The sequence below is a fragment of the Xiphophorus couchianus genome, chromosome 7 (assembly GCF_001444195.1).
Source record: "Xiphophorus couchianus chromosome 7, X_couchianus-1.0, whole genome shotgun sequence".
NCBI lineage: Eukaryota > Metazoa > Chordata > Actinopteri > Cyprinodontiformes > Poeciliidae > Xiphophorus > Xiphophorus couchianus.
Genome location: NC_040234.1, coordinates 25790128 through 25817123, shown reverse-complemented (window position 1 = coordinate 25817123; position 26996 = coordinate 25790128). Strand labels below are relative to the sequence as shown.

Below are 26996 nucleotides of genomic sequence, written 5' to 3'. Positions count from 1 at the left end.
ACTGATGTTGAGCGCCTAGTTTCAGCTGTTATTGGTGTTAATGTGTTTTATAAAGAAAGTTCATGATGATGTTGAATACATTACCAGATAAAATTTTCCACCACAATCCCCTCTTTCAATAAGAACATTTCTTATTTTTATATTCATCCCATAAAATTTTATTTCCTCTCTAAAGTTGAGTGTTTTGCAGCAGGGCTGCTGGACGGTTCCTCTGCTGTTTTTCTACTTTTCCATTTCTAGCTTGAGGAGTAAAGCAACGTGATACATTTGACTGATAGCCAATCAGAAAGAGGACTATGGTAAACATTGTTTTTAATTTTCCCTTTGTGTGGCAACAATAATACATAGCTATTTTAACCCAGATTTTATAATGATTAAAATAATTACATTCATAAAATCCATTTATTGGATTACATATTTTCCTCGTCTTCCCTCTAACTTTCTGAGGTAATAATTTTGGTTGCAATTTCATAAAAGAAAAAATGTGGGTTCACTTTTCAGTTATATGTTCATATTTGTAATTCATTTAAAAATGTCAGTTTCATTCTGAACTAAATATTTAAACATTTTTTGTTAAGTGAATTGAGATGACTGAATTGCCCCTTTAAGACTAAAATGAACTGAACTGAACATAAGTTCACATGTAAAGGTCATAGTGCATGTTAGGTTCATGCTGAAATGTCATCTATGAGCTAAATATGGCCAACATTTTGTGAGTAATGTACATCAAGGTAAATAAAATAAAAAAAACAGTCATTCACCCACAGATTGGGAAATCAAATTTATTTGAATCAATAAGATCAGACAGTACAAAAAGAGGCAGATTACTAAAAGGTCCATTTCAAATAAGAAACCAGTCCTTTGAATGGATAAATGAGGTTACCTTTGAATGGATGGCCCATGCACTTCTCTGATGTATGTAAATGATTCTAATGTCAGCAGAAACAGGTAAATAAAAGACAGTCAGTAGAAAATATGATGAAAACCATTACAGAAACAACATGGAGGACATATCTGGTGTTTCAGCAAAAACATGGGGATGAAAGAACGATGCTGACTTTAAACTCACCACGTCATCAGATATCAGCTGGTTTAGTTTTATTCCACATATTCTAAAGGTTCCTCATATCTACAGGAACCTCAAACTGTTGCAGATTCATACGTATCTGAGCATGCAGAAGGTTGGGAATCAACAGAAACCAAACAGAGCTTCTTCCAGCCAGCTGAGTCAGAAATGTTTCAGAAAAGCTGAGTTGGTCAAAGTGAAGGTGTACAGGTGGAGTATAGTCTCAAGTGTGTGACAGGAAAGCAAGAAGTAACAGAACCAGTTGTGTGTTCCCTACAGACTAGCAGAACGTTGGTCTGTAAGGTGAGCAGATGGAGCCGTAATGAACCTGTCTGGTTCACAACTTTACCACTAGAGGGCCCACCTCTACAGCTACTACTCTGTTCTAACTAAACTCACACATCGTACTGTTGGCTACTCTGATTGGGCAAAAGTAGAGGTGGTGGGGGGGCTACTTCTTCTGAGGAGGTTGGGGGTCCTGCAGCCCCAGGGTTGGGGGCTTCCTGTCCCACTGAGGGGTCCGACGATGCTGTGGCCCCGACGCTGCCATCTGCTGGAGGGGGCAAGCTGTTGCTATCATCACTGGGGGCGCTGCTGACCGGAGTGCTGCTCTCCCTTGGGGGGTCAGGGGGAGGGGCTGCTTTATCAGAGGCAGATGGGGGGTCAGGCAGGGGAGGGGCAGCAGACTGCTGGTCAGAGAGAGGCTCAGCCGGCGCCACCTCATCTGGGGGAGCAGGACACACACATGTTTACACACTTAAAGGTGACCCATCATGTTTCTTGAACAGGTTAGGGGGGAAAAAAACAACCTTTTTTGCACAAATCATTCTTAGATAATGAGATTTTATACTGCTCAGTTCTGCCTACTGTGAGCTCCTTTCACAATGAGCTGTTTTAGTCTGCTGTCACTTTAAACCAAACAAGCTCCTGGCCACGCCCCCTAACAATGTGAAAATGGCTGCAAACAGGTGTGCATCTGTGAAAAGCAGAAGTGGAGCCTCCTGCACAATCAACAAGAATGCAGCAAGTGGTTTTTGGATGGTAAGTCAACAACAAAACTGGTCTTTTCCAACAAGTTTTGCTGTACAGCGAATACAGCAGGAAAACCAGCTGAGCAAACGGGCTGGAGCTACAGTGGGGTTGCTACAGATCTGCTGTTGGTGTATCAGCCTTCCAGACCTCTCAGGTCTTCTGGTTCTGGTTCTGCTCTGCATCCCCAGAACCAAACAAGAAGCAGCATTCAGCTTCTATGCACCACAAATTTGGAACAAACTTCCACAAAACTGTAAAACAGCTGAAACACTGAGTTCCTTTAAATCTCAACTAAAAACCCACCTGTTTAGGATTGTATTTGAAACGTAATCAATTACAAATTTATTGATGGAACCTGAATTAATGTCGTGTTTTGATTGTTGATTCTATGTTGCTTTGTGTTTCTGTGTTGATATGATGTAAAAGCACTTTGAAATGCCTTGCTGCTGAAATGTGCTATTGTAACCAGGATCATTTTCTATATTAGATTTAGTTTATTTATTTTATTTTCCATTTTGTTAGATTTATTTTTTAAAGGTTTAATAAAAAATTTTTTCCTCTTCCCCTTAATTTATTTAACACCAACCAGGCGAGAACAATAGTGTTCTCGCGTGGCTCTGACGTCATGTGACAGCTGCACATCAGCGTCCTAAATTGACAGCACAGTTTATATGGCTGCAAATCGCAGCTTAGGCAGGAAACGCTGCGGGACTCTGACGTGCAGCCGGGTGATTACTCAACCAAACGTTGCAAGAATCACGGCCAGGTGCGTTGCAGATCCCTCGCGCAAGGAGTGGCTGGAGGGATCTTGACAATAGCAAGGATTGTCTGGTTTCACTGACCAGACTGGCGAGCTAAAATAAGCAGGATCCAGAAACACAAGACTTATCTGGGAACATTCTTCCGAACTAATTGGAGGATCAGCTCAAGTCCCCATTGAAGGAAGTGGATTATTTTGGGTTTTTTCATCATCAACAAAGACTGGTGGACGTCCTTGGTATAAGGAACTTTAACTTGTTTTTTCCTTTAAACTATGGACTAATGTGTATATATATTGTAAATACTAAATACAACTCACCAATTTGCACCATCTTACTGTCTCTGTGCTTTACAAATTGCCATCTCCTCCAGTAGCCGAACCTAGCTAGACTTTAAGAACTGTTTGGATAAATTTTAATTCTGATTATTTAAAATCTTGTTAATCCTTGAACGCAATGTGGGTTACACTATACAAATAAAATTTGATTGACTGATTGATTGCTAGGTGACCAGCAATGCCTGACGATTTGTGATGTTACATTCTGGTTTTTGAAATGACTCATCTTCCAGACACCAAAAACATAAACTTATTGCGCTGCTTTTAGAAGCAGTAGTAACCAAATGGAACAACAAAGACGCACAAAATATGAATTTTACACAATATGTCCACTTTAACTCTGAAAATGAATCAAATATTTTGGTTAAAGTGATGAGTTTTATAAGAAAGCCCCATTGCGTGCTCACAGTGTGGAAGCATTAGTACCTGTCTCCATTGCTGTGGGCTTGTCTTCCTCTGTGGTTCCTGAGGTGGTGCTAGCGTTGCTCTGCTCTGCAGCTTTGCTGGCTGCAGCTTCCTGTTGCTGCTGCGCTGCTTTCTCCGCCTGCTCGGCCGCTTCTCGCTCACGTTCCTCGGCTCTCCGCCTGGCCGCCTCCTCTGCAGCCGCCATCTCGGCCGCCAGCTTCTCCATGTCCACCTCTACCTTCAGGCTGCACAGCTGCACACGAGACAAGACCAAACACAGCACTGAGTACAGACAGGCTGTTTCAGGCAGGATGGTTTTACAACATGAACATATTTCCTCCACAGTTTTAACAGCTGTGGAAAATACAATTTTTATTTTTGTAAATGCCAGACTGTAGAGCTGAGTTTAGTCTCAGACACTTGTTAAAAACATCTTGAGGCGACCTGGAGACGGGATTTAGGATGAACCTGGCACCTTCCAGCACTAGATATTCAAAATTAATGGTTTGATATGATTGGATAACAAAACTTCAACAAGAGAACCAACAGCAGAAACAATTGAGAGAATTCTCAAGCTCATTAAATAACATCATTTGTTGTTATGACTATACTTGTTACTTATGATGTGTCAGGGATAATCATATTTTACATATTCTTTTAAAATCATTTTTATCTATTTGCTTGTTGTTGTTGTGGCAAAATAATTTCCCACATGGGATTAATAAAGTTTTTCTTTCACAGAAAAAGAATAAAATTGGAAAGTTGTGGAAAGAAAATATCAAGGTGGACAAAAATGTTGAGTACGAAACAGAAAATCAATAACTGAACTGGAAGAAAGCTGAAGGCCAGAGGGAAAAAAACATGTCCTGATCCTATTTTTATAATTTCATAATAATTTCCACAAACACACATTACACCTGTAGCTACGGTGAGGCTGGATCTTATTTAGCTCCAATCGTTGAGTGGAATCTCACCCGCTTGAGTTCAGTGTTGAAGGAATCAGTAGTCTCCAGGAAGCGTCTCTTCTTCTCTTGGTGGCGATCTTCGATCTGCAGAAGCTCTGCCTCCAGCTTTCTCTGAAATGACCCGCAGACAGCCACTCAGAGGAAACCACCATCGACCTCAACATAACCAACAGTGACACGCCTCATCCAGCCAACTAACCTGGTGCACCATGAGGGACTGGACCTGCCTCTTGAGGACCTGCATGCGGGCCGTGGTGACCACAGAGCGGACGTCGGGGACGACGATCTCGCTGAGGATGTCGCTGATGAGTCGGTGGTTCCTCTGGAAACGAGCGGCTGCCGAGTGCTTCACTGAAAAGCCGTCATCGTAGTCTGGGCACAGAAGGAAAAGCCAACATCATGCTTCAATTAGCAGCTAGCTAAACCAGAGCTGTCCAATTAGCATGTAGCGCCTCAGCTCCCTGCGCTGGTCCTCTGGAGGTTCAAGGGGGCTTGTGAAAGTGAACTTGCCATCGGGGTCCTCGGCAGGCTGGATGCTCATGTACGGCTCTCCCTTGTCCATCCGACTCTGCCTCTGCCTGCTCTCCTCCTCCAGGGCAGCTTCAGCGCGGTTCTTGGCGTTCACGTAGGCCAAGTAAGCTGGAGAGTTGTGGTAAGCTTTCAACGAGTCGTTGTACTCGATCTGCAGGCAAATACGCTCAGTTAGGAGCCAACCTCCAGGAACGGATCAGCAAACATCTGGATAACGCTAGGAGGGGTCCAACAACGGAACCATTCATTTAGGAATCAGTTATTGATTCCTAAATTAATGGTTTAGGAATCAATATCCACATTATTTATTTGCATATTGTAATGTATTTCTAATGTAAACTTTAAAAATACATTACAATATGCAAATAAATAATTTTATTCTGTTTGTAAATAGGAAAACCTTTTAAAACGCAATAACAGCATTTCTTTTGTGAATGCTTAATCATAGCAAAGGACACATCGGCAGCATACACAATCCTATCAACAGGTACAGTGCAGAGCTAATCTGATGACTGCTTTCTTGATTAAGTAAACAGATATCAAAATATGCTTAAGAGATTTTTTTTTATTCTTAAATTATAATCAGGTGAAGCTAGGACTATGCCACTTGAGGAATTTAGGGTAGAAGACACTTACGTTTTTTTTGTCATCTTGTATAAAATATTTGGAGGGTTCTTGTACACTTTGGACTTAATTATGTCAAAATGTTGTTTTTGACATAAAGAACATTTTGTCTAATGTTTTGTACTCACTTTTGACTGAGTACAAAAGTGAACAATTAAAAAATTTAGGGCTGAAACGATTCTTTGAATGATTGGAGTACCTCGGTTATTAAAATTCCTCGAGGAAAATTTAATAATAATCGATAGATTTCTCGATTAGTAAAATATTCGTTTACAACAGCCCTAAAATAATTACTGTTCCGCCAAGTCTGGTAGCAGCAGCAGAGAGCAGACAGCTTGCAATAATAAAACTACAGATTTATCATTCATTCTATGAAGTCCTGTGTCTAACTGTTCACTAGTTGTACATTATGAGTAGCATAAGTGAAAAGGCACTTCACTGCTTCATCACAATATATAGACTAATCAAATATTGACTGAATTGATCTAGTAATAACTAGGTCTTGGACTTTAATCTGTTCATTTTGATGGATTATGGATTAATAACATATATCTTAACATGTCTAACTTTTAAAACATACAAACGCCCTGATTTGAAACCTTAGTATTTTGTTTCTAGTATACCAGTAAATCTGAGGCGAAACAAAGCGATGAAGGACAAAGCTGCTTCAGGTTCATTTCTGCTTCTAAAACAGATCTGCTGAAAAACATTGTTCTTGTGTTCAAGTTATGCTAAAAGGAGTTAGCCTGTGCGTGAAGCTATTAAAGCCTTACATCTCCATGCTGAACACGTAGCAGCAGCAGAGACGTCCCCAATGCTAACGTTCCATGAACGATCCTTCTCCCCTCACAGAGGACTGCTAGAGGAATGAGTACGAACCTTTTCAGCTTCGTACTCATTCAGGTAGTCCTGCTTCTCCTCGTCAGTCAGGTCCCTCCACATCCCTCCGATAATTTTCCCAATCTCCCAGAGCTTCAGGTCTGGATTGGAGGCTTTCACCTGGTCCCATACCTTCAGGGTGATGCAAGATGCAAACATACGGGCACAGACCATCAGATCACATCCACTTTAATGAGAGAACTAGAAGACAACAAAGAAATAAAGGAGGGAAAAAAACAAAGACAGAAGCAGTAAACTAGTATTTATTTTTTGCAGAAAGACTTGAGGAAACAAAATAGAAGTGCATCTCAGTAAATTATAATATCCTCAAAGAGGTTTTTTTTTTCAGTAATCCAACTCAAAAAGTGGCTAAAGTGGGTCATTGCTATAGTAATAACTGTGTGTAAATAATGTGTGTTGCAGTCAGAGTAATCATTTCAAATGACATTAAATTTGCATTGTATTTGGAAATAGAAGGTGTCAAGAGTCTGCAGAGTGGAGAGGAACAGAATCCAAGCTGCTGAGGTGTAGAGAGGTTTCCCAGTCAGACCAGCGCGCCAACGTTTCCCTCTGCAGACAAGTTTTATGGAAATCCTGCTTTTGCTTTCCAGGATGTCTTGGTACCGGCCCACTCCACAGAGAACCAGAACCTGCTTTAATAAACAGAGTGGCAGCACGTTGGAGCAGCTCTGTTATTTTCATTGACATTTTTCAGTTTCACTCCTCTCTTTCTGGGAAAAAAATGCTTTTTATGGACAACTGTTCATTCTTGTTTTGGATTCTGTCCAGCTGGATTGATTTTTGCCAATACTTTTAATACTTTGTTCTTTTGCTATGCTGCGTAACAATAACAACATGATTTAATTTCCCTTTGGGATCAATATAGTATTTAGCGAGATCACCAGTTCAGCACCCACTATACTGTAACACATAATTCTAACTGAACTATTCAATATTAGGCTAATAAAGTTATTTACAGCCAGTGCAGATCTCCTCTCTTCACTCACATGCAGCTTTGCATGGTCTGCAGCTGTCAGAGGTTTGGTTTTTAGTACAAGGTCTGTCTGGTGTTGCCTCCCGTTCAGCCTGCTGCACTTTTCATGTCTGATGGCTTATTTTACCAACTGCCCTGATGACTGCAGCTACATCTTCATTTTTCCTCTAATTGAGACCAAAAGAGGAAGAAATTATCATTTTCATTTGTCCTCTGCATGCTAAATATGAATGAAGTTTATTTTTGGTAAAAATTAACTGTTTGAGAAAAACCCCATCACCATCGATACGTGACTCTTATTTAGAGGAACTCAACACATCTCACTGAGTCGATCTTACAGTGAACAAAACTTTTTTCATATTCCTGGTAATTAATGCCACAGCCACTGAAGTTTGGGACATTTTTCCTGTTTATCGGCTCACATGCAGATAATGATATTCACTACTGTCAGTTTGGTAGCATAACTGTGATAAACAGCTGTAGTACACTGACAACATGTTGGCTAATGCTGATACAGCAAGATAAATACAGGGTAACCATGGCAACCAGTGACAGCTTAAAGGCCAGCACTTGCCTGTGTTTACAAATAGGTATACCTTTCAGAAGGCAAACCTTTCTATGGTAAAAAATATCTTTTTTGTTGGTCTGTGTAGTATTCTAATTTCTGACAAGTCAATTTGGAGTTTCTAATAGCTGTGAGCCAGAATAATCCAAACTTACTGAAATGCATGCTGGAAACATAGAACTCCATCTGATTCTTCAAAATGAATTACTGAAATAGATTTGGATTTCCCTGATATTGTAATTCACTGAAATCCACTTGGAAGATGAAACATGGAGCTGATGGATTTATGGCTGCACAGTCAGAGAGCAGAATGTCTTCAGCAGCATGTAAGGATGAGATTAGAACTGTAAAACTATGAGAGCAAGAGAGGAAATAAGAGCAGCAGAGGAAGTGAATGCAGCATCAAGAAATAGAAGATGCTGGAGAATTAAAAGCTGACAGAATAAGAGTGGAGTTGCTCCACTTAGTGGTGGAGGAGGAGGTGGTGGTGGTGAGGCGTCATGGCTTGGCTGTTTCCCGCCCTCAAACCCCTGCAGACTGTCAGGGGAGGGGAGGACAAGCAGTAAAAGCAGACACCGTAGATGGGTGTCTTACCTTCCTGCTTACCTTCCGGCTGTACCGCATGTAAGGCATCAAAGGCTTGTCTGGAGGTTTGGGAGGCTTTGGGACGGTGATCCCTGACGAGTTCTGGGGAAAAGGAGAGGAGAAGAGAAGAGAAATGAAAGGATTTCAGGTGGGACAGCAGGATGGGGGAGATGAGGAGGGAGAGACAGCAGGTGAGGAGGAGGAGAGAAGAACAAAGTGATCATAGAACTCCAGCTCTGGAGGTCCACTGTGTTATCACACACACCACTAATCCCTTCCTCCCTCTTTCCTCATGGTGTCAGCTCAGTGACCTTTACCCTCTTTAACAAGCAGTCAGCTGTTTGCAGCAGAGCACCATCTTGGCTGTCATTAGGAGAGTGTTAAATACACTGCTAGCTCTACAGCAGCTAGATGCTACAGGTCTGTTCCAGGGTTGTATGAAGAGCAGATGGCAGTTGAAACCACAAGTTTACATACACCACTTTTCCCCCCACTCAAAGTCTAAGTTAAAGTAGACCAGACTTTTCTAGTTCTCAGTCAGTTACAATCACTGATATTTCTATTTGCTAGAACTTAGAATGTGTCATTTATCTATTGATGTCTTCAGAACCAGACATTTCCATCCATGTCCTCAGGGTGTGGTAGAGTTGCTCTGAGCTGGATGGCGTGGGTCAAAGGAGTCCTGGTCTGTTGGTCCTGACAGAACCGGCTCAGGTCTCCTCACTCACACACCTACAGCTTCTCTACTGGCCGTACATCACAGTTAAGATGGTACAAGCATCCCTGTTTTTCCTCCAAATGTAACCATGGCCATCATCTACTTGTATTTCCATCTGTGCTGAACATAAAACCAGTCACAGTAGTGTGTTGGTTCTGACCCACTCCAGGTTCCACTAACGGCTGGGATGTTACTGCACTCCTTAATGATTACCATTTGGTTTCCATGGAGCTGAATCCAACCAGATTATTCAAATTAGAGCATCTACATAACATGTTTTTATTCCCATTAGCCATTTATTCTGATTACTCATGTCCATGTGAATGTGGCTGATGTCCCATCAGCTTCAACAGCATCTTAAGGGCTTTAGCTTTAGCTCTGGAGTCAATCTGCATATTCTGGACCAGAACCCGTCTCCTTGCTGAGTGGAATAGATTTTTTTATTCTAACTGAAATAGAACAAGAAAAGTTTGGCCTGATTTTACTTTAAAAAGAGAAAAAAAGTGTCTTTTATTAGGTGCATCTTCTGGTTTCAACTGTATAAACAAAACAATTATTTAAAAATTAAGTCGGCACAATTTAAGTAAATTATTAAAAACTATTGCTTAAAATAGCAAAAGTAATATTAACTGCAATTATTCCAGGTTTTTCCATGTACTTGTGATGTTTTACCTCCATACAATGTCCTCACCACTCTGAGCTTTAGTGTCTGTTAACAAAACCGACAGCAGGCGAGGCCACAGAGGACAACTCAGCCCTCATTTCCAACGGTACGGGTCGGTTCAGTGTGCCATTTTATGATCCAGCATATTAGAATGTTTCGACCTCCAGCTGGACTCCGACTGGGCAGGCGGGGCTAAACCCAAACACCTGACGTAGCGTCATGCTAAAGCAGCAACAAACGCGATGCACCGCTATGTTTTGTCACAGGTAAACAGAATTTATCTCCTTTTTTGAAAGAAGAACCAATTTTATTACCTAAAATGCAATAACAGCATTCCTTTAGTGAACAACTGATCGTTCACTAAACGATCTGCAGTTAAAAATCCTTCAGACATCAACAGGAGCTCAGAGCTCTTTCTGCTGGAATTATCAATACAGTGCAGGACTGATGTATTTACTGGATTTACTGATTCAAAATTGGAAATTTTTCTTAACAGAATGTGAACCAGGTGAAGTTAAAACTGCTGCTTGAGAAGTTTTAGGTAGAACAGATTTACAGACAAAGTTTTTTTTCTTATCTTCATACAAAATGTCCATATTTCTGTATAGTTTTGGCTCTGTGTTTTTTCAGCAAAATGGCCTTTTTGTATTCTGTAGAGTCCTTTTAATTACTAAATTAGTTGAAGATTATTTCAATAATGAATTCAGCCTCATTTAAAAAAAGGGGGTTAAAAAAACCTTTTTGCATTCACACACATAATTATTGTTTTCTTAATGCTTCCCGGAAAAGTCAATAACATATCAAATCATATTCCACCACCCACCACCCCCCAAATTTCCAAGTCCCGTTTTGAAATCCTTCTTCCATTCATTACCCTGCTGGAGCCTCCGGAGCTCCCTCCCAGCCGGAGGTTGTTGTAGGCCAGATGGCTGTAAGGGTTGTAGCCCACAAACCCTGGGGTGGAAGGCATTTGCTGATGGAAGACAAATGAGACAAAACACGAATGAGAAATGGCTCACAAACAAGAAGAGGAAGAGGGACAAACATAAAAAAAGTAAAAAGAAAGAAACAAAAAGGAGTGGAAAACATGAGCAATTGTTTTGATGACCTCAACATGCAAGGGAAAAAAGAAAGAAGTGGCCAGCAGGCCGGCATTCAGAGTGAGAGCGCAACATGTCAACGCTGCATGGAGAATTAAAGCTTAGTTTAGTTTCTGTGGAGAACAAACTCTGTTTAACTAAACCCGTGTCTGGACCCGAACCGTTCACAATGTTGCACCCTGCTGCTGAATGCGAGAAAATGAAATGCTGAAAAAAAAAAAAAAAAAAACACAGACCGCTGACTCAAGTTCAATAAGATTTCTACCCAACCTAGGAGGATAGAGATCTTGACTCAAACAGCTACATTCTGTTAAAAGACTAGAAATGGTTTTAAAATGGAAAGAAGCAGGAGCCAAAGTGATTATGGAGAGCTGAACAAGATTTGTGGCAACCTTAGTGAGTTCAGATAGAGAGAAGGAATATGGAAAAGCAAAAAGTAGAGGACAGCAGCCCAGCTGTTGGCCAGCTAGGAGGAAAAGAGGCTGCAGCTGCTGGTTAGATACTCACTGTTGCTGGGGCGGGAGGGGGAGGTGGAGCGTAGGATGGGCGCTCTGTGCAGGAGCAGAGAAAAGAGACGCATGACAACCTGAGTCTGATCATAGTGCTCAGAATTACAGCTGCACTCAGAAATCAGAGAGAGAAAAGAAAAATATCTGGTATATATATATAGTCAGTGAAGAGTTCACACTCACACAACCCTCAGAGTGGAAGACGCTACTAAAGAAAATCCCAAACTAGGAAAATGGCGACTCAGTAGGTGCGTTTCCACTGACCATATAATTGCGCAATTTCACATTTCAAAAATAAATCTACTTAAAGGAAATGTGTTACGTTTTGGTGCTAGGAAGAGATGTTATTTTTGGTTGTATCAAAGTTGGTTTATTTTGCAAAACTGCAATGGAAGCACTTTTTTTCTTATCACATGAGTCACATGACCAACAACTGGATGTTGCCACTGACGCAAACCATGAAGAAGATGACGGGAAGCAGTTGGAGAATGAGGACGCTGCATGTTTATTAATGACTTATCACAGGAGCAAACTTCTTCACGTGTTAAATAATTGCGTTTATTTAATGGAAATTGTGTTTTTTCTACGTTGACAAATTTGTGCGCACATTTGTAATGGCAACGCAGCTTCTGTTAGCCATTTTCAAAATCAGCGAGGTTTTTAAAACAAAATGTTGTATCCTTCTATCAGTGTTCAGAGATGAGGTCCATTGGACCCCACAAGTTTTTATTCTGTGCTCGCCGTCCGGCAGGGTTTCACTGACCCCACGAGCGCTTTACCGCAAGAGGGTCAAAGAGGAAAATCATTTTTCTCCTGAAGAACGTCTGTGTTTATTCAGATCAGTAGAAACAAACAGAGCAAACCTCTCCTGATAATAAGAGCTGTGAAAAGGCCCCTCCGTGTGGTTTCTGAGTTTCTGCAGCACCGGAGTCACATGTCAAAAAGCGTACACAGTGTGACATACAGACGCTAATGTTAAAACAGAAACTGCAGCAAACTAGATCATCAGGTCTGATATTCTACAGACAGCTGGAGGATTTGAAGCATTGAAATAATCTTTTTTTCCTGAAATCATTTAACAAATCATTATATTTACATTCAACTAAAAATGTCAGTAAGTAGATATATCTCCATGTTACTATCAGAAATCTGCATTTTAAGCAAAAATTTAATAAACGATTGACAAAAAATAATTAATTATTTAGACAAAAAGGTCCTGATCACAGTCATATGCATATATTGCACCTTTTATACAATATGTGCATGCATATTATGATATACATTATACCTATTGTATAATATGTGTACCATAAGTATATTATAGATATTATATAATATACATAATACTACCCAATATGTAATATTATGTAATCATATACATATTATTAATCTTGTACTCCAATGGTGAGTAAATACAAGAAATGTTATTCTGAAATGCACAAACCTGTTTATGTTTTTGAATGACTAAGTGGCTGGTCCATGGGAATGAGGCCCATATTCTGATATGGGCCTCATATTAAATGCTTAATATTTGTATTATTTGTAGTATTAGCATTGTTACAAAACGTTCCTAGTAGCTGCATAAAGGACATAGGAATGTTAGAATCAAAATAATTAATAATGTGTTTTTACACGTTTATACTTACTTGACATCTTTGCTGAACTCTGGATTGCAGAAATCAGGCTGTCCCCATGTTGGTTAAACTGCAAAAAGAAAAAAAGCGCTAAGGCTTCAGCATTTTCAGCCACTAAAAGACAACAATCAGAACCAAAATGTTTAAATTAAAGAAATATTATGTGCGGACTCCTAAACGGTCTCGAAATTACTGCATATCTGCGATAAGCATAAATAAAAGACGGTCGACTTCTTTTAGAAAATCAGGCTAACTCTAACAGGCAAGGCCCGCTAGCTGAAGGGCTAACACTAAAACAGAGGAAATTGCGCCTCGGTAAACATAAACAGTCTGACAGAGTTCATTTAAACGACCCATTTACACGCAGAAACATAAACAGAAGCAAAATAAGTCCACTGCTGAACTATTCACAGTCTAACTCTGGTCGGAGGAATGGAATCAATATGTTAGCGATGCTAAGCTAACAGTTATCACAACGTAACAAACCAGAAAGAGCTCACGAGCCTAGCTGCTAAGCTAACCAAAACCAGCACATTTAGTACATTTTAATTTAACTTATTTAAGTATTAAACAAAAAAAATATATGTTTTTACATGCACAAAGAAATTACTAACACACTCACTTTGTCACCCTTTGTTCCCTTCGATAAGAGGCCTCCTGTTCCGCTACTCTCCCTTTCTTCTTCTTTTTTCTTCTTTTTGTTTTTAATGGCGGTTGGCAAGCAACTTAATGGTGTGCATTACCGCCACCTACTGGTATGGAGTGTGGATCAGGACGCAACTTAAAAAAATAAAAATAAAAAAAACACTAAATCCTTTCTATCAGTTTAGTTTTCTTAAGAAATTTTATGAAATAACATAAATATTCAGAGGAAGAAGAATATCCCAAAATATCTGATATTTTTAACTGTAACTTATTCTTTAGAAGCCTATATTCTAATTTCCTTCTCTCCTCGGAGTACTTTGGACATAACAATAAAACATGTTCTACTGTCTCTTCTTGAAGACAAAGATCACAATTACCTGATGGATGTTTCCCCATTTTAAATAGTGTACTGTTTAAACCTGTATTACCAAAACGTAATCTGGATATAATGTTTTCTTCTTTTCTTCTTCTTTCTGTTGCCCTCATTGCACCAACTGTCCTTTGAATACAATAAAGCCATCTACCAGTTCTTTCTTCTTCCCACTGCTTCTGCCATCTTCCCTTAAACTTTTGTTTTATAATAGATTTTATTTCCTCTTTACTAAAAGGAATCAGTATCTCGATGGAACTGTTTTTTGAAGCTTGTTTTGCATATTTGTCTGCCAACTCATTTCCTTTTATTCCTATATGCGATGGAACCCATGTAAAAATGACAATTAATCCCATGGCCTGAATTCTATAAAGTATTAACTGAATCTCAAATAAAAGGTCTGGCCTACTATTAGACTGATTATGTTTAATTGAATATAATGATGAACTTGAATCAGAACAAATTAAACTTCTCAGAGGACGAACCTCTTCAATCCATCCTAATGCCAGAATTATTCCCATCATTTCCCCTGTAAACACTGAGACGTCATCAGAAATCCTCTTACATTTTTTAATACTAAATCCTGGAACGATAAATGACACCCCATTGTTGCTACTTAAACTTTTAGATGCATCTGTATACACTTGAACATAATTAAAGTATTTCTTTTCTATATATGATTGCACTGAGTATGATTCTGAAATATTTCCTTTTTTCCTCTTCTCCAACAAAGATAAATCCACAATGATTTCATGAAACAGAGATGGATGGACCGGTGATAATGGAACTGTTTCACTCATTTTTATAGATGATAAATCAAAATCTTTCACGTCACTCTCTATCTCCCAACCAAAGGATTTTAAAGTCTTTTTCCCTTTTTCCCAGCTAGGTTTTAAAATTTCTTGACATGGATGATTTTCATACTGACCCTTTAAATAACTCCAGTAAGATAATCTTAACTGTAATCTTCTGAGGTAAAGTGGTAATTCCCCCATTTCAACTAACAAAGCTGAGATCGGAGTTGTTCTGATGGCTCCTGTACACAACCTCAAGGCTTGATACTGAATAATGTCTAATTTTTTAAATAGTGTTTCTGATGCTGATCCAAAGGCCAGGCTGCCATAATCTAATACAGATCTTATTAAACCCGTATATATTATTTTCAATGCTTTTCTCTCAGCGCCCCACTCTTTTCCCACCAAACACCTCATAATATTTAAAACTCTCTTACACTTATCCACTACTTTTTGAATATGTCTACTCCAAGTGAGTTTTTCATCCATCCACAAACCCAAAAATTTAAACTCATTTACTCTTTCTAAATCATGTTTATACAAATACAATTTTAAATCACTAGATACTTTCTTTCTAGTGAAAAATAAGGTCTTTGTTTTATCTATTGAAATTTTAAAACCCCAATTATATGACCATTCTTCTATACTATATATTGCTTCTTGTAATTTCTTAACTATAAATTTCAAGTTCTTACCTCTCTTCCAAATTGCTCCATCATCAGCAAATAATGAACAACCCATACCACTCTCCAAATTGTCAAACATATCATTAATCATAATAGAGAAAAACAAAGGACTCACAATACTTCCTTGAGGAGTTCCATTTTCAACAAAATATTTTTCTGACAACTGTTGACCTATTCTTACTTGTATAGATCTTTTATGTACAAAATCTTTTATCCAATTAAACATTGACCCTCTAATCCCCATTTTCCTTAATTTAATTAAAAATCCTTCTTTCCACATCATATCATAGGCTCTCTCTATGTCAAATAAAACCGCCACCACACTCTCCTTATTAACTTGCCCTTTTCTGATTTCATGTTCTAAACACAAAATAGGGTCCATAGTACTTCTACCTTTCCTAAATCCACTTTGAAATTTTGACAAATACCCCTTCTTTTCCACAAAATAACTCAGTCTTTCATTTATCATTCTTTCCATTATTTTGCATATATGTGAAGTTAACGCAATAGGTCTATAACTTGTAGGATTTGACTTCTCTTTCCCTGGCTTTAAGATTGGAACTATAATTGCTTCCTTCCATGCCACAGGTAAATAACCCCCTTCCCATATCTTATTAAAGAAATCTAATAATATCTTTTTAGATGAAATACTAAGTTTTTTAATCATAATATAAGAAATATTGTCTTTTCCTGGAGAATAATTTTTTGTTTTCCTTAAAGCATTGTTTAATTCAAATAAGCTTCTCTCCCTTTCACGCACAAACCGGTAATGTTTAAACAAAAGAGATCCTTTCAGAATAAGAGCTTGACTACATGGGCGCTGGGAATTTTGCTCTTGTCCAGGGTGGATAGGGTACCCAAAAAATGTTCTCAAGAGTAGCACTACTTCAGGATAAAGTATAAGTAACTTAAAAAGCAACTGTCCAAGAAATCACTCAAGTAAGACAACAAACAAATTTTGAGTAAAGGCTACTATCACTACTTTTCTAACTATTATTACTAGGTTGCTCGATCAGTTGGGTCAGGGAGAGACAGAGGTAGATGAAAAAGCTTTTTAAAAAGCTGACGAAATAGCATAGTAGCGACAGAAAAGAACACTTTTGGATTAACTAGAAAATTATCCAGTGAAAATAAATGATTGTAAGTTTTTTTGTCCATTCAGCAGTACTTCATCTTCTAAATTAATTTGATCAATTCTATGTTCTTGTGTAATGTTTCAATGTCATGTCGGCAAACTTACAGGAATTCACTTTGAGTAAAACCGATAAGCTGTTAAAATTACAGGAGACAGACAATAGTGGATGAGAAAAGAAATTAGAAAAGTTATAAACATGGAAATGGTGGAAATAATCTAACATAAACCAACACACCTCATACTGTTAGTGGTACTATCAAAGCTGATAGATAGACATTTGTGAACAAACATGAAAACTGAATGGATAAGTGTCTACACAGTGCTTTATTATTATTATAATTATTATAATTATTATTACTATTATTATTAATGTTTGTCCTGTAACTGGGTTGCTGATTTAAACCACTCCGTCTCAGTCATCGTCGTTGTGTCCTTGGGAAAGAAACTTCAGGTGGCACAGTCATGGCAGCTTCTTCTCTTTCAGACTGCCACAGGGCAGTGTGTGTGGGGGGGTGTGCGAGTGTGTTTGGGTGTGTGTGTGTGTGTGGGGTGGGGGGGGGGGGGGGTGTATGTAGTGTGAAGCGTTTGGGGTCCTCTGGACTTGATAAAGCATCATACAAGTGAAAGCCTTGGTTTCTATTGCTCAACAAAAGAAGGGGATACCGAACATGATGAAAGTGTGAAAGAACCAAACCAAGATATATCTGTGAATGTGAATCTTAAAAGTTTATTGATAAACTCATTTCTGGAGGGAAGAGGATTAAGAGGTTATTCTGAAGATCACTGGAGGGGAAAGGAACAAGAGAGCCTTCGAAGTTCTCGTCTGCCTCATCTTTCACCAAGACTTCAGGCACTCTCAACATATCTGTAGTGCATAAAGCGCCCCTAAAACATTAAAATCTAAAACATTTGTTTTGTTTTGGGTGCTTCTGTGCTTCTACAGAAGGGTCTACTTCTTCTTGGTGTTCCGGTGCTTGAGGTGAGTCTTCAGACCAACAAGGTCGATGTAGAGGATTTGGTTGAGGACAGCCGAGGCACAGAGCAGTCCGCCATGCAGGGCCCCAGCCAAGCCATTGCAGAACACATCCTGACCTGAACACACACAGTGACATGAAGAATCAGACTCTTATAAAGGCATTAGAGAAACAACCTCCATAGTAGATTTGAGATTATGATGTTACTGGATAAGATGCAAAGTCTTAGTTGAGGTAAGTCAACAACTCTGTGCAATCAGGAAGGTTTCCTTAGATGTTCTCCTACAATTGAAACTAGATATTTACATATACCATATGAGAAAAGCAAACCTTCTCCCCCTCTCTGTCTAACATTAACATTTCCTGTTTCTGCTCAATTAGCATTACCACATTTTTTTCTTCTTGTCATATGCCACAATTATGAGAGTTCTTCTTATTTTCTTCAAAGTCTCAACCTTCCACAAGCTAAGATAATATGCTCTAAAGCTATTTTGGAATGCTTATGAGGAATTTGAGCTGATACTTTAGTAGCTAATTTATAACAACCAAGTTGATTGGAGGAACACCTGTGGATGTATTTTAGGGCAACACTTCAAACCCACTGCTTTCATGAAGGGGCATTATAGAAAACTCAAACGGAATCAGCAAAGATATCACAAAGAAAGAATTGTGGCGCTCCAAACATCTGGTTTGGTCCAGTTTCAGATACTTGAAGGTTTCATATTCATCTATTCAAACAATTAGAAACACAGATATCAATACCATAATAATAGTAATGCCCAACCATCACATATCACAAAGGGTTCTGTTTTCTGATGCTTTGGTGTTAAATGTTTGAATCAAGAACAGAACCAGTACATTTTGTGAAGATGCTAGCTGAAGCTGGTAGGAGACTCTCATTATCCACAATAAAATTACATGCTTTGAAAAGTCACTCAGAGGGACAGAAACCATTACTCCAGCCATATGAAAAAAGTTACACAGTTATTATTATAATTAATACACTATGGTCAATCTGCTGTGCGGTGTTGGTCGTGCTACCTGTGAGGTACAGCCCGCTGACGGGGGTCTGTGGTCGTGTCTTAGCAGATGTTTCCGGACCAAAGCGCTCCAGGTTGTGCTCTGCACCGTACATCTCACCTCTTGGAGCACCCAGATAGTGGACATTAGTTAGAGGTGTAGCAGCTTCCACCATGACCACCTGAACACAATCATACACAGTGTCTTACAACAACAGATAAAACCAATACCAAACACATTTTTCGGCCATAATTTGTTGAGGATGGTCATTATGACTTCAGTCTCCAGGAACAAATGACACTCCATTCAGATAGAAGTTCAAGCTGAACATTGCACACCTATGCAAGCAGGTCATTTCACCTATTTAATTCCACTATTGGACATTAGCTTTATATGTATAACTACCAACCACCTCCACAGATAGATATCAAAGTCTAATGTTGTACATTCTTCCAACATAGCTGGGATATAATTTGTGATGAAAAGGTGTGAAGCTGATTGCTATTTTAAGAAATTGTTGTGAAAACACACTAATGTAAATTCAACTTCAGATGAATGCAAGGCTGATCTGGTTCACTGTGCCATTACTGATTTGACAAAAAAAAAAATGTAGAAATAGATACAGAATACATGAATTGTGGCGTTTCATCTTGAAAAACTCAGATTTTTAAATTATGTTTTTATCGTTTCTGATAAATAGATGTACACAATTTGCTTTTTTAAAAATAATCAGGTGATCAAATGGATAGAGCTGGTACCGGTGGTTTGTACTGTATAGTTCTGGAAGCTTGCAAGTATTTCATAAATCGGAAGAAAATTAAAAATATTGATGAATTTACCTTTTTAGGTGTAACTTTGGATCCTAACCAATAAAACGTATCAAAAAGTTTAGAGTGTTTCAAATTTAGCTTAGCTAATTTTAGGTTTATGTATGCCGATCTGTTAGTAATGAAGCGTCCCATATTATCTAAATTCTTTGATTTTTTATTCTGGTTTTTATATGGCTAGCTTGTTGTAGGAATGCAAAACAGTTTTAAAACCTCTTGAATCAATATAGAAAAGTGCCTTAAAGATTCGATCAAAGATCTTAATATGATCTTTTAAACTTTAAAAATCTGACCTTTTATGTAAACATTTGTTTAGTTTATAAAGTTCTTCGTGACATTCTTGCTCCACCTTCAAGAAAGTTTTTTCTGAGATCAAATAACAGGAATAGAGTCTAGAGGGCGCCCTCTAGAGGTGATTGCAGCATCCCAAAATGGAGGACTGCATTTAATGAACGTGATGAGTCGTTGGAATAATTTGCCAAACGAGATTACATGTTCTATTTATAAATCTTTGCACATTAACTTGTATGTTAGATGAGCAGATTTTGACTCATTGCTGATTAAGGCAAAGAAATTGTTTTATGGACTGTCTGTTGGTTTGTTGTTTAGTTTGCTTGGTTTTAGTGAGACTTATCTGTCATCTATTTAATTATTTACTAAACTTGCATTTCACCACTTCATAATCTGTTAAATAATAATCGATTACCATCAACCTGTTCAGGGGCTGCAGGTGGAAATTTGCATTCTTTTTTAATCACAGTTAGCAGAGGAATTACCTCACAAATAATTTTTGTCTCTTTTCTTACTGATAAAGGGCAAATTTATGCAAAATCCAACAATGACTCACTTTATCTCGAAGTTGAGGGAAGATGGTGAGAGCCCATTCCAGCAACTCTTGGGCCATACTGTTTTTCAGGTCCAGATATTCTGGACCCCTCTTGCCAACTTTGGTCTCTTTCCAATCCTCAAACCACTCATAGCGGGCCATGGTGAGTAATGTCATACAGGACTTACCTGTACAAACACAGGAGAATACAGAAGAGCAACACGTGGAAAAGGAGGTTTGTGAAATTTGTGGGTCAGATCAAGCAAAAACACTGCAGTGAAAGACGTCTCATTCAGGAAGTCACAGCGGTCCTGGCGGGTGAATGTGTTACCTGGGTGTCTGATGGCGGCTGTTGGATCTTTAGCCGATGGGAAGGTGATGAACATCATGGGTATGTTTCCTAACACCTGCTCTCTGTTCAGAGAAGAGTACGCCTCCATACTGCAGCCGCGGCAACATGCCCCCAAACACAATGACATGAGCAATACATTATTGTTATGCTTCTTTCTTTAAATGTTTATACCCCTTAAACCTTTCCAGATTTTTTCACTTCACATTCATAAAACTTCAGATTTTACTAAGATTTTATAAGACAGACAGACATGAACAGTGCAGAAGTGAAAGGAAAATGATATATGGTGTTCAGAGGCTTTTTTGGAAATAAAATCCAAACTGAGTCAAGACGTTGTAGAGCTGTCCTTCATGTCGTTTACAGCTGTGAGTCTTTGCTTTATGTCTGCAGGTTGAGAGACAAAATATTGATCATTCTTCTTTCCTAAGCAGCTCCAATTCAATCAGACTGTATCTAGTGTGTTTGTTCCCATCAGTTTTTAAATCTTGCATCAGATTTGGAGTTGGATTTAGGTCTGGATTTGACTAGGCCATTCTAACACATAATACTTTGAGCTCTGGCTCAATGTGCACAATATTTCAGGATTGCCCTTATTTTTCTCCTTCAGTCTTCCCATCACCTCTGACCAGATTCCCTGCCCCTGGAGAAAAGCATGATGCTGCCAGAGGCTCTGAGTTCAGGATGATGTTCGATGCTGCTTTTACTCCAAACATAACATTTTGTATGTAGATGAGGAAGCAAAGCTTTTTCTTAAACTGATTAAACCAATGTACAGTGTTTAGTCAGAAAGAATAAAACATGCAGGAGCAAACATACAGTGAGTCCAAGTCGTTGCCTTTATACATCCAGAAGTTCTTAGAAACAATGTTCAGCTCTTCCTTGGTTCCATCCAGACCAACAAAGACCAAGAAGGAACCCATACCATGACGAAGCATGCCTAGCAGTGACTGGATTTCTACACACACACGCACACGCCCACACAGACACACCCACACACCCACACCCACACACAATACCAACAAAGACAGGAGACACCAAATGAAGAAAATAATATCAGAAACATGTACAGTTAACTGAGTAGAAACATTTTACCTGGTTTTTTCTGAATATGCTGGGGTAGAAATTTCTGGAAGGTGTTGAAGATTCCAGCGTCAGAAATGACAACAGGGGCGAGGACCTCAATCTCTTGTTGTCCTTTGAGAACCGTCACACCTTGAAAATGTGCAAAATACTTTATGGTGGTACTTTAGAGAAAATTTGCAATGTGGCTCACCTAGAACATGTTGCAGATGTTAGCCTGGAGTTACAAATAAGGAAAGATAGCCAAATCAAGCAGCTGATAACACTACGTTTGAGTGATGGAAGCATAGTTTTTGTTTGCTTTCATATGTTGAAGGGAAGATTGGATCCAAAACAAACACAAGAAGCCATTAAACAATCATTCAGGCATTCACACTCTTCTACCTTGTTGATTTTTTGGGCAGCAGTTGTTTGCACTGTGGCCATGTTAAATTTGGTTAGGTTAGGTGGTACTTTATTGATCCAGAGGAAATTATGAGGTAGCCTGTTGCTCACTAATTCCTGCCAAAAGAAATAAAACTCAGAAATCTTGAGATTAAGCCTAGAAATGTTCTAGCAAAAAGTTTAAATTTCTAATGCATTTTCCGCCTAAGCAAACCGAGTCAATCCAAGTGTGGTCTCTAACATTTTTGCTTTAACTCGTATGTAGATGACATCGACGTGTTATTCTTGAAGTTTACCAAAACTTGACCAAAGGTCTTCCTCTGCTCACCACAGGCCTTCCCCTGACTGTTGATCAGGATGCGTTGAACAGGCGCCCTGACCAACACTTCACTGCCTGCCTGCTGAATGACTGGAACAATGTGAAAGGCAATTTCACTGGCCCCCCCGTACGGGTAGTACGCTCCACGTTTGTAGTGGTGGAGAAGAAGCGCATTGATTAGGAAGCTGGACTCTTTAGGAGGGACACCTACAGACGACAGGACACAAGAACCGTGAACAATGCGTGCAGCACACAGCTGATGAGCTGAGGCCTGGAAGTGATGAGCACCGTAGAAAAAGTAGGCAGAGAGCGCCTGCAGGTCCTTGTTCTGAGTGAGTCGGGACATCATCTCTGAATGGCTGGCTGTTGCTAGGCGAAACACAGGAGATAGTCTATCCAACAGTCCAGTCCAAATCAGAAGGTTAACCACCGGGTAGGGCAGGATCTTCAAAATGGCAATAAGTGGAGTTCTCCGAGAGGCGTACTGCAGAAGGACAGAGTCCAGATTATTTCTCAGAGTAATGCACATGCTATCCTATCAAACAGCTGTTCATTCAGAGATGAAGCTGAACTATTTTTTATGGAGCTGCTTGTGCGACCACCACCTCCACTGCTTTCAGTATAAAAACTGCTGTAGAACAGCAGCAAACGCAGCAGTGGGAATCAGCATGATATAAACATGATATAGACGTTTCTTATTTGGGGATGTAGCAACATAAATCACACAGGTGAGTCTACTGAGAGGTTGAGACCAAGTGCCTGGACCGAGTGTCCACTGATTAAAAGTTCATTAATGCAGCGGAAACCAGAAGTTTACATACAACTTTTCTCTCACTGTCTGCAGGCAAATCAGACCAAACTCTGAGTTATTTTTCCAAAAATATTTCTAATTGATAAATGCAACAATAATGAGAGAAAGAATATGTTAGTGATTTATTTTCTTTATTTATCCCCTTCAAAATCAGTTAATACTGAATAATTACTTTTTAACAATGAGGAAAAGCCTAGATGATGATGTCACAGCGTTGGTAACTTCTCGTAGGTTAATTGACACATTTGAGTCAATTAGAGACTCACCTGTGGATGTATTTTAAGGCCACACCTGGAGCACTCTGCTGGACATATTTTTGGTCTGAAATGTAAAAAGCCAGATTGCAATCTGTAAATGTCTACAGGGTAAAACCTTCCTATCTGGAGACATGTCCTATGGTCCAATGGGATTAAAGTATTCACCAGAGTTTACTTTATGTAGCGATGGCCATAATGATCATTGTTACATGTGGAGGGAAAAGAGGGATTCTTATATGCCTCTGTGATGGTTTTACTCTGTCCACTTGCAGCACCTTATAACTAACTCCCATGCCCGGTTCATTATGGATATCACACATACACACACACGCCCACTCCCATACACACACCTTTATCAGTTTCATAAACTCATCAATGGCTTCCTCTTCTCCTGGGAACTGCTTCTTCAAGGAATCTGCCATCTCAGTTTTCCCTGCGTGAATACGATACTCCCTGAAGGAAGACAGGATGGTCAGGTTTAGTTCTGATGGTCGGTCAGCTTCCTGGCTGGAAACATAACATGTGATGAAACTATTGCTGGAATGAAACATGCATAATTATTCAGTAATGACCTGCAGATGGTTTCAAAGAGTGTGCACCCTTTATAAAGATGAACTTTTTTCTATATTAAGAAAAGTGCCATGGATATAACTTAAAGGACAAAATATCACGTCGATGATGACATGGAATACCTGCAGTGGCCGGGCGGTCCAAGAAGCACAGTGTCATAATGTTGTTCCAGTTTGATAAACTGCAGCTGTCCCTCAGTGATCTGATCCAAAGCGACCCTCAGCAGACTGTTCTCATGAAGTTGGCCCAGATAATGGATCCCTGACGGAAGCAGGACATGAAGGAACTGAGGTATTTTTAACATTTTAAACAGATCATTTATAAATATTTTTAAACTGATATTTTTCAGTTATTTTTGTGTATGAACTAATTCTTTTTGTGGAGTTCATATTTTGGTTGTTCTTATTTATTGATTTTTGTATTTTAGCTATAAAACCATGCTTACTTTGACTCAATGATTTGATCTCTTTGTGATAAAAACAAAGGCCATCTGAATCATTCTGATATTTCAACATTTGTAGTACAGGAAGGTTTTTGTTGCCGGTGTATTGTGCTGAGGAAACCTACCCACATCGAACTCAAAGCCCTTGTTTTGGAAGGTGTGTGTGCAGCCCCCAGCAAGGTCATGCTGCTCCAGGACTACAACTTTCTTCCCAGCTTTGGATAAAATCGCTGCAGCTGCCAAGCCTCCAATGCCGCTGCCAATCACCACCGCATCCAGAGCCGGTGGAACCCGGTCGGCACGGAACCCTGAGGGAAATGCATCATCATGTCAGGCTGTGAGCATGATGCTGCGTTCCATTTGTAGTCGGAACTGGCAACTCCCTCTGAAGTCGGACTTTCCACTTGGAAAGTGAAAGAATTTTTCAATCGCTGACTTTGAGATCCAATATGGCCGCTCCTTGCATAAAGCGGTGGTGGAAGCATTTATTTTACATGACACAATTTAAAGATTTAGTCTAAAATCAATGATACATACCTGCAGCTCTAAACTGAATAAATTAAAGGTGGTGTTTTGCATATGGGAAGTACAGCTTTAAAGGATATTCATAGGAGGTACTATGAACAATAGCTAATTGAAATCCCTACTTTACCCAAGTAGGATGTTATTTTGGGTGTGACGTCAATCCCATCTCTGGAATGACGTTATTAATTTAACATTAATAACGAAAGCAGCATGTTAAATTAACGATGACCTTGACAAAAACTTCACTTCAAACTGTTAGCCCTCAGCGGCCTTAGCGTGACGCTCAGGAGGAGCGCAGCGAGGTCATCACCACCAATTATCAATTTCTAAAACCACAAACACACAAAAAAAACTTGTAGATGCTGGTTCCACTTCGTAAAATTTATATTTTACGTAATATAAATTTTTATATTTCTGTTTCTGTTTGTTACTTGAATGAACAAACAGAAAAGCAGCTTGATAAAAAAAAAAGATGCAAAAATTAAACAACTTTCTTAAATGAATAATACAGCCTGCACTTTTCAGAGGCTGCTTGCAGACATGTTCAAGAACTTGACAAGAAAGTCCTATAATTTACAAAGGACTTTTCGAAATCCTCTTGAAACTTATGTATCTTTATCATGTTTTTAGAAAATATCTGGTAAATTCTAAAGAAGTAAGTTGTGGAACGTACAGGATGGATTAGGCTGCTCCAGATGTTTTTATGATGTAAAGCTCTGAACTGCCTTGTTTCTGAAATGTGCTATACAAATGAACTTGATTGATACCAGTCATTATAAATACTCTCATGTCACTAGCTACCTGTAGAGATATATAAAAAATACTGTCAATTTTTTCCCCAAAATGTATTACTGTACCAACTACTGTAATACAACTTGTCAAAAACAAATGCAGTAAAATAAGAGCAACTTACAGTCATTGCTTCATTACTGCCTTCTCTTTGCATACATTTCCTCTTACCTTTCTTCAGTCTGGCATCCCTCTCATTGCTGTTGGTGACCAGGGGTCCTGGTGGTCTCAGACACTTCTCACTGAACACCTTATAGCGTTTTCCAGTGATCAGGAACAAGATGAGTGCCACCAACAGACAACTCAGGACAGCAAACACCCACAGCCACATGGCAGAGGAGAACTTTACTCAACGCGACAAAGATCAAAAGAAGGAATGCAGAGGAGATGAGACAAAGGTCAAAGCATAACGTGCAGAGGGGGAAGGAGAATCTGAGAGTTGGGTAAGAGGAAGAGCAGAACTGTCACGAAAGCAAAAAACTGCAAGTAGTCTCAGTTTGGAAGTAATGAAAGGAAGAGGATTAATGGTTATTCACATCAAGAAGTCAGTAAAATGTGGTAAAACATGTGACAATCAGGACTTTAAGAACGGCAGAGAAGATTCTTTACGGCAAGACATGAGACCAGCAGGAAAGAGAGAGCAGCTTGTTCATCAGACCTGCAGTGTGGAGTCTTCACAAAAACCCACATGAACTGCCCCTCATTACTGAACCACCTAGAGATGAAGGTTAGTGTACTTCCTTCCACAAATATAAGTCTGCGAAGCCCAGTTTTCCATAGTTCTTTGATAAAATACATCACAAATCACAGTATGTTATCTTAT

The 26996-nt window shown here is 39.2% G+C and overlaps 2 protein-coding genes across 3 annotated transcripts; both read right to left on the bottom strand.

Annotated features, from left to right (window-relative positions):
- Nucleotides 1-768: 768 nt before the first annotated feature.
- Nucleotides 769-14053, bottom strand: LOC114148174 (SWI/SNF-related matrix-associated actin-dependent regulator of chromatin subfamily E member 1-like). Of its 2 annotated transcripts, none has more exons than XM_028023231.1 (11): nucleotides 13990-14053; nucleotides 13380-13437; nucleotides 11732-11775; nucleotides 10999-11097; nucleotides 8752-8844; nucleotides 6599-6730; nucleotides 5075-5246; nucleotides 4764-4936; nucleotides 4574-4675; nucleotides 3621-3852; nucleotides 769-1790 (listed from the first exon to the last, which is right to left on the bottom strand). In XM_028023231.1, exons 2-11 carry the CDS (start codon nucleotides 13384-13386, stop codon nucleotides 1462-1464), a joined length of 1383 nt encoding a protein of 460 aa, XP_027879032.1. In that variant the 5' UTR covers nucleotides 13387-13437; nucleotides 13990-14053; the 3' UTR covers nucleotides 769-1461. The 2 variants fall into 2 exon arrangements, with proteins under 2 accessions (XP_027879032.1, XP_027879034.1); XM_028023233.1 differs by having other exon boundaries at nucleotides 8764-8844.
- A 3645-nt stretch (nucleotides 14054-17698) lies between these two features.
- On the bottom strand, nucleotides 17699-26799 carry LOC114148867 (all-trans-retinol 13,14-reductase-like). Its single transcript, XM_028024359.1, has 12 exons — nucleotides 26345-26799; nucleotides 24985-25167; nucleotides 24540-24678; nucleotides 24198-24300; nucleotides 23068-23263; nucleotides 22789-22986; nucleotides 22089-22208; nucleotides 21813-21951; nucleotides 20976-21085; nucleotides 20666-20832; nucleotides 19013-19172; nucleotides 17699-18089 (listed from the first exon to the last, which is right to left on the bottom strand). The coding sequence occupies exons 1-12, from the start codon at nucleotides 26502-26504 to the stop codon at nucleotides 17947-17949; spliced, it is 1818 nt and encodes a 605-aa protein (XP_027880160.1). The 5' UTR covers nucleotides 26505-26799; the 3' UTR covers nucleotides 17699-17946.
- Between the last annotated feature and the right edge of the window lie 197 nt (nucleotides 26800-26996).

What these genes read in the sequence shown, in the direction of transcription:
- LOC114148867 (XM_028024359.1), bottom strand. Translation starts at nt 26,504, where the DNA reads ATGTGGCTGTGGGTGTTTGCTGTCCTGAGTTGTCTGTTGGTGGCACTC. An exon ending in GGCAACGACTTGGACTCACT is followed by an intron (nt 21,086 to 21,812) that starts GTATGTTTGCTC and finishes CCGCGGCTGCAG; the next exon opens with TATGGAGGCGTACTCTTCTC. An exon ending in CAGCGGGCTGTACCTCACAG is followed by an intron (nt 18,090 to 19,012) that starts GTAGCACGACCA and finishes GTGTGTGTTCAG; the next exon opens with GTCAGGATGTGTTCTGCAAT.
- LOC114148174 (XM_028023231.1), bottom strand. An exon ending in CCCCTCCCGCCCCAGCAACA is followed by an intron (nt 11,098 to 11,731) that starts GTGAGTATCTAA and finishes GTCTTCCATCAG; the next exon opens with CAAATGCCTTCCACCCCAGG. An exon ending in GCCCACAGCAATGGAGACAG is followed by an intron (nt 1,791 to 3,620) that starts GTACTAATGCTT and finishes CTGCTCCCCCAG; the next exon opens with ATGAGGTGGCGCCGGCTGAG.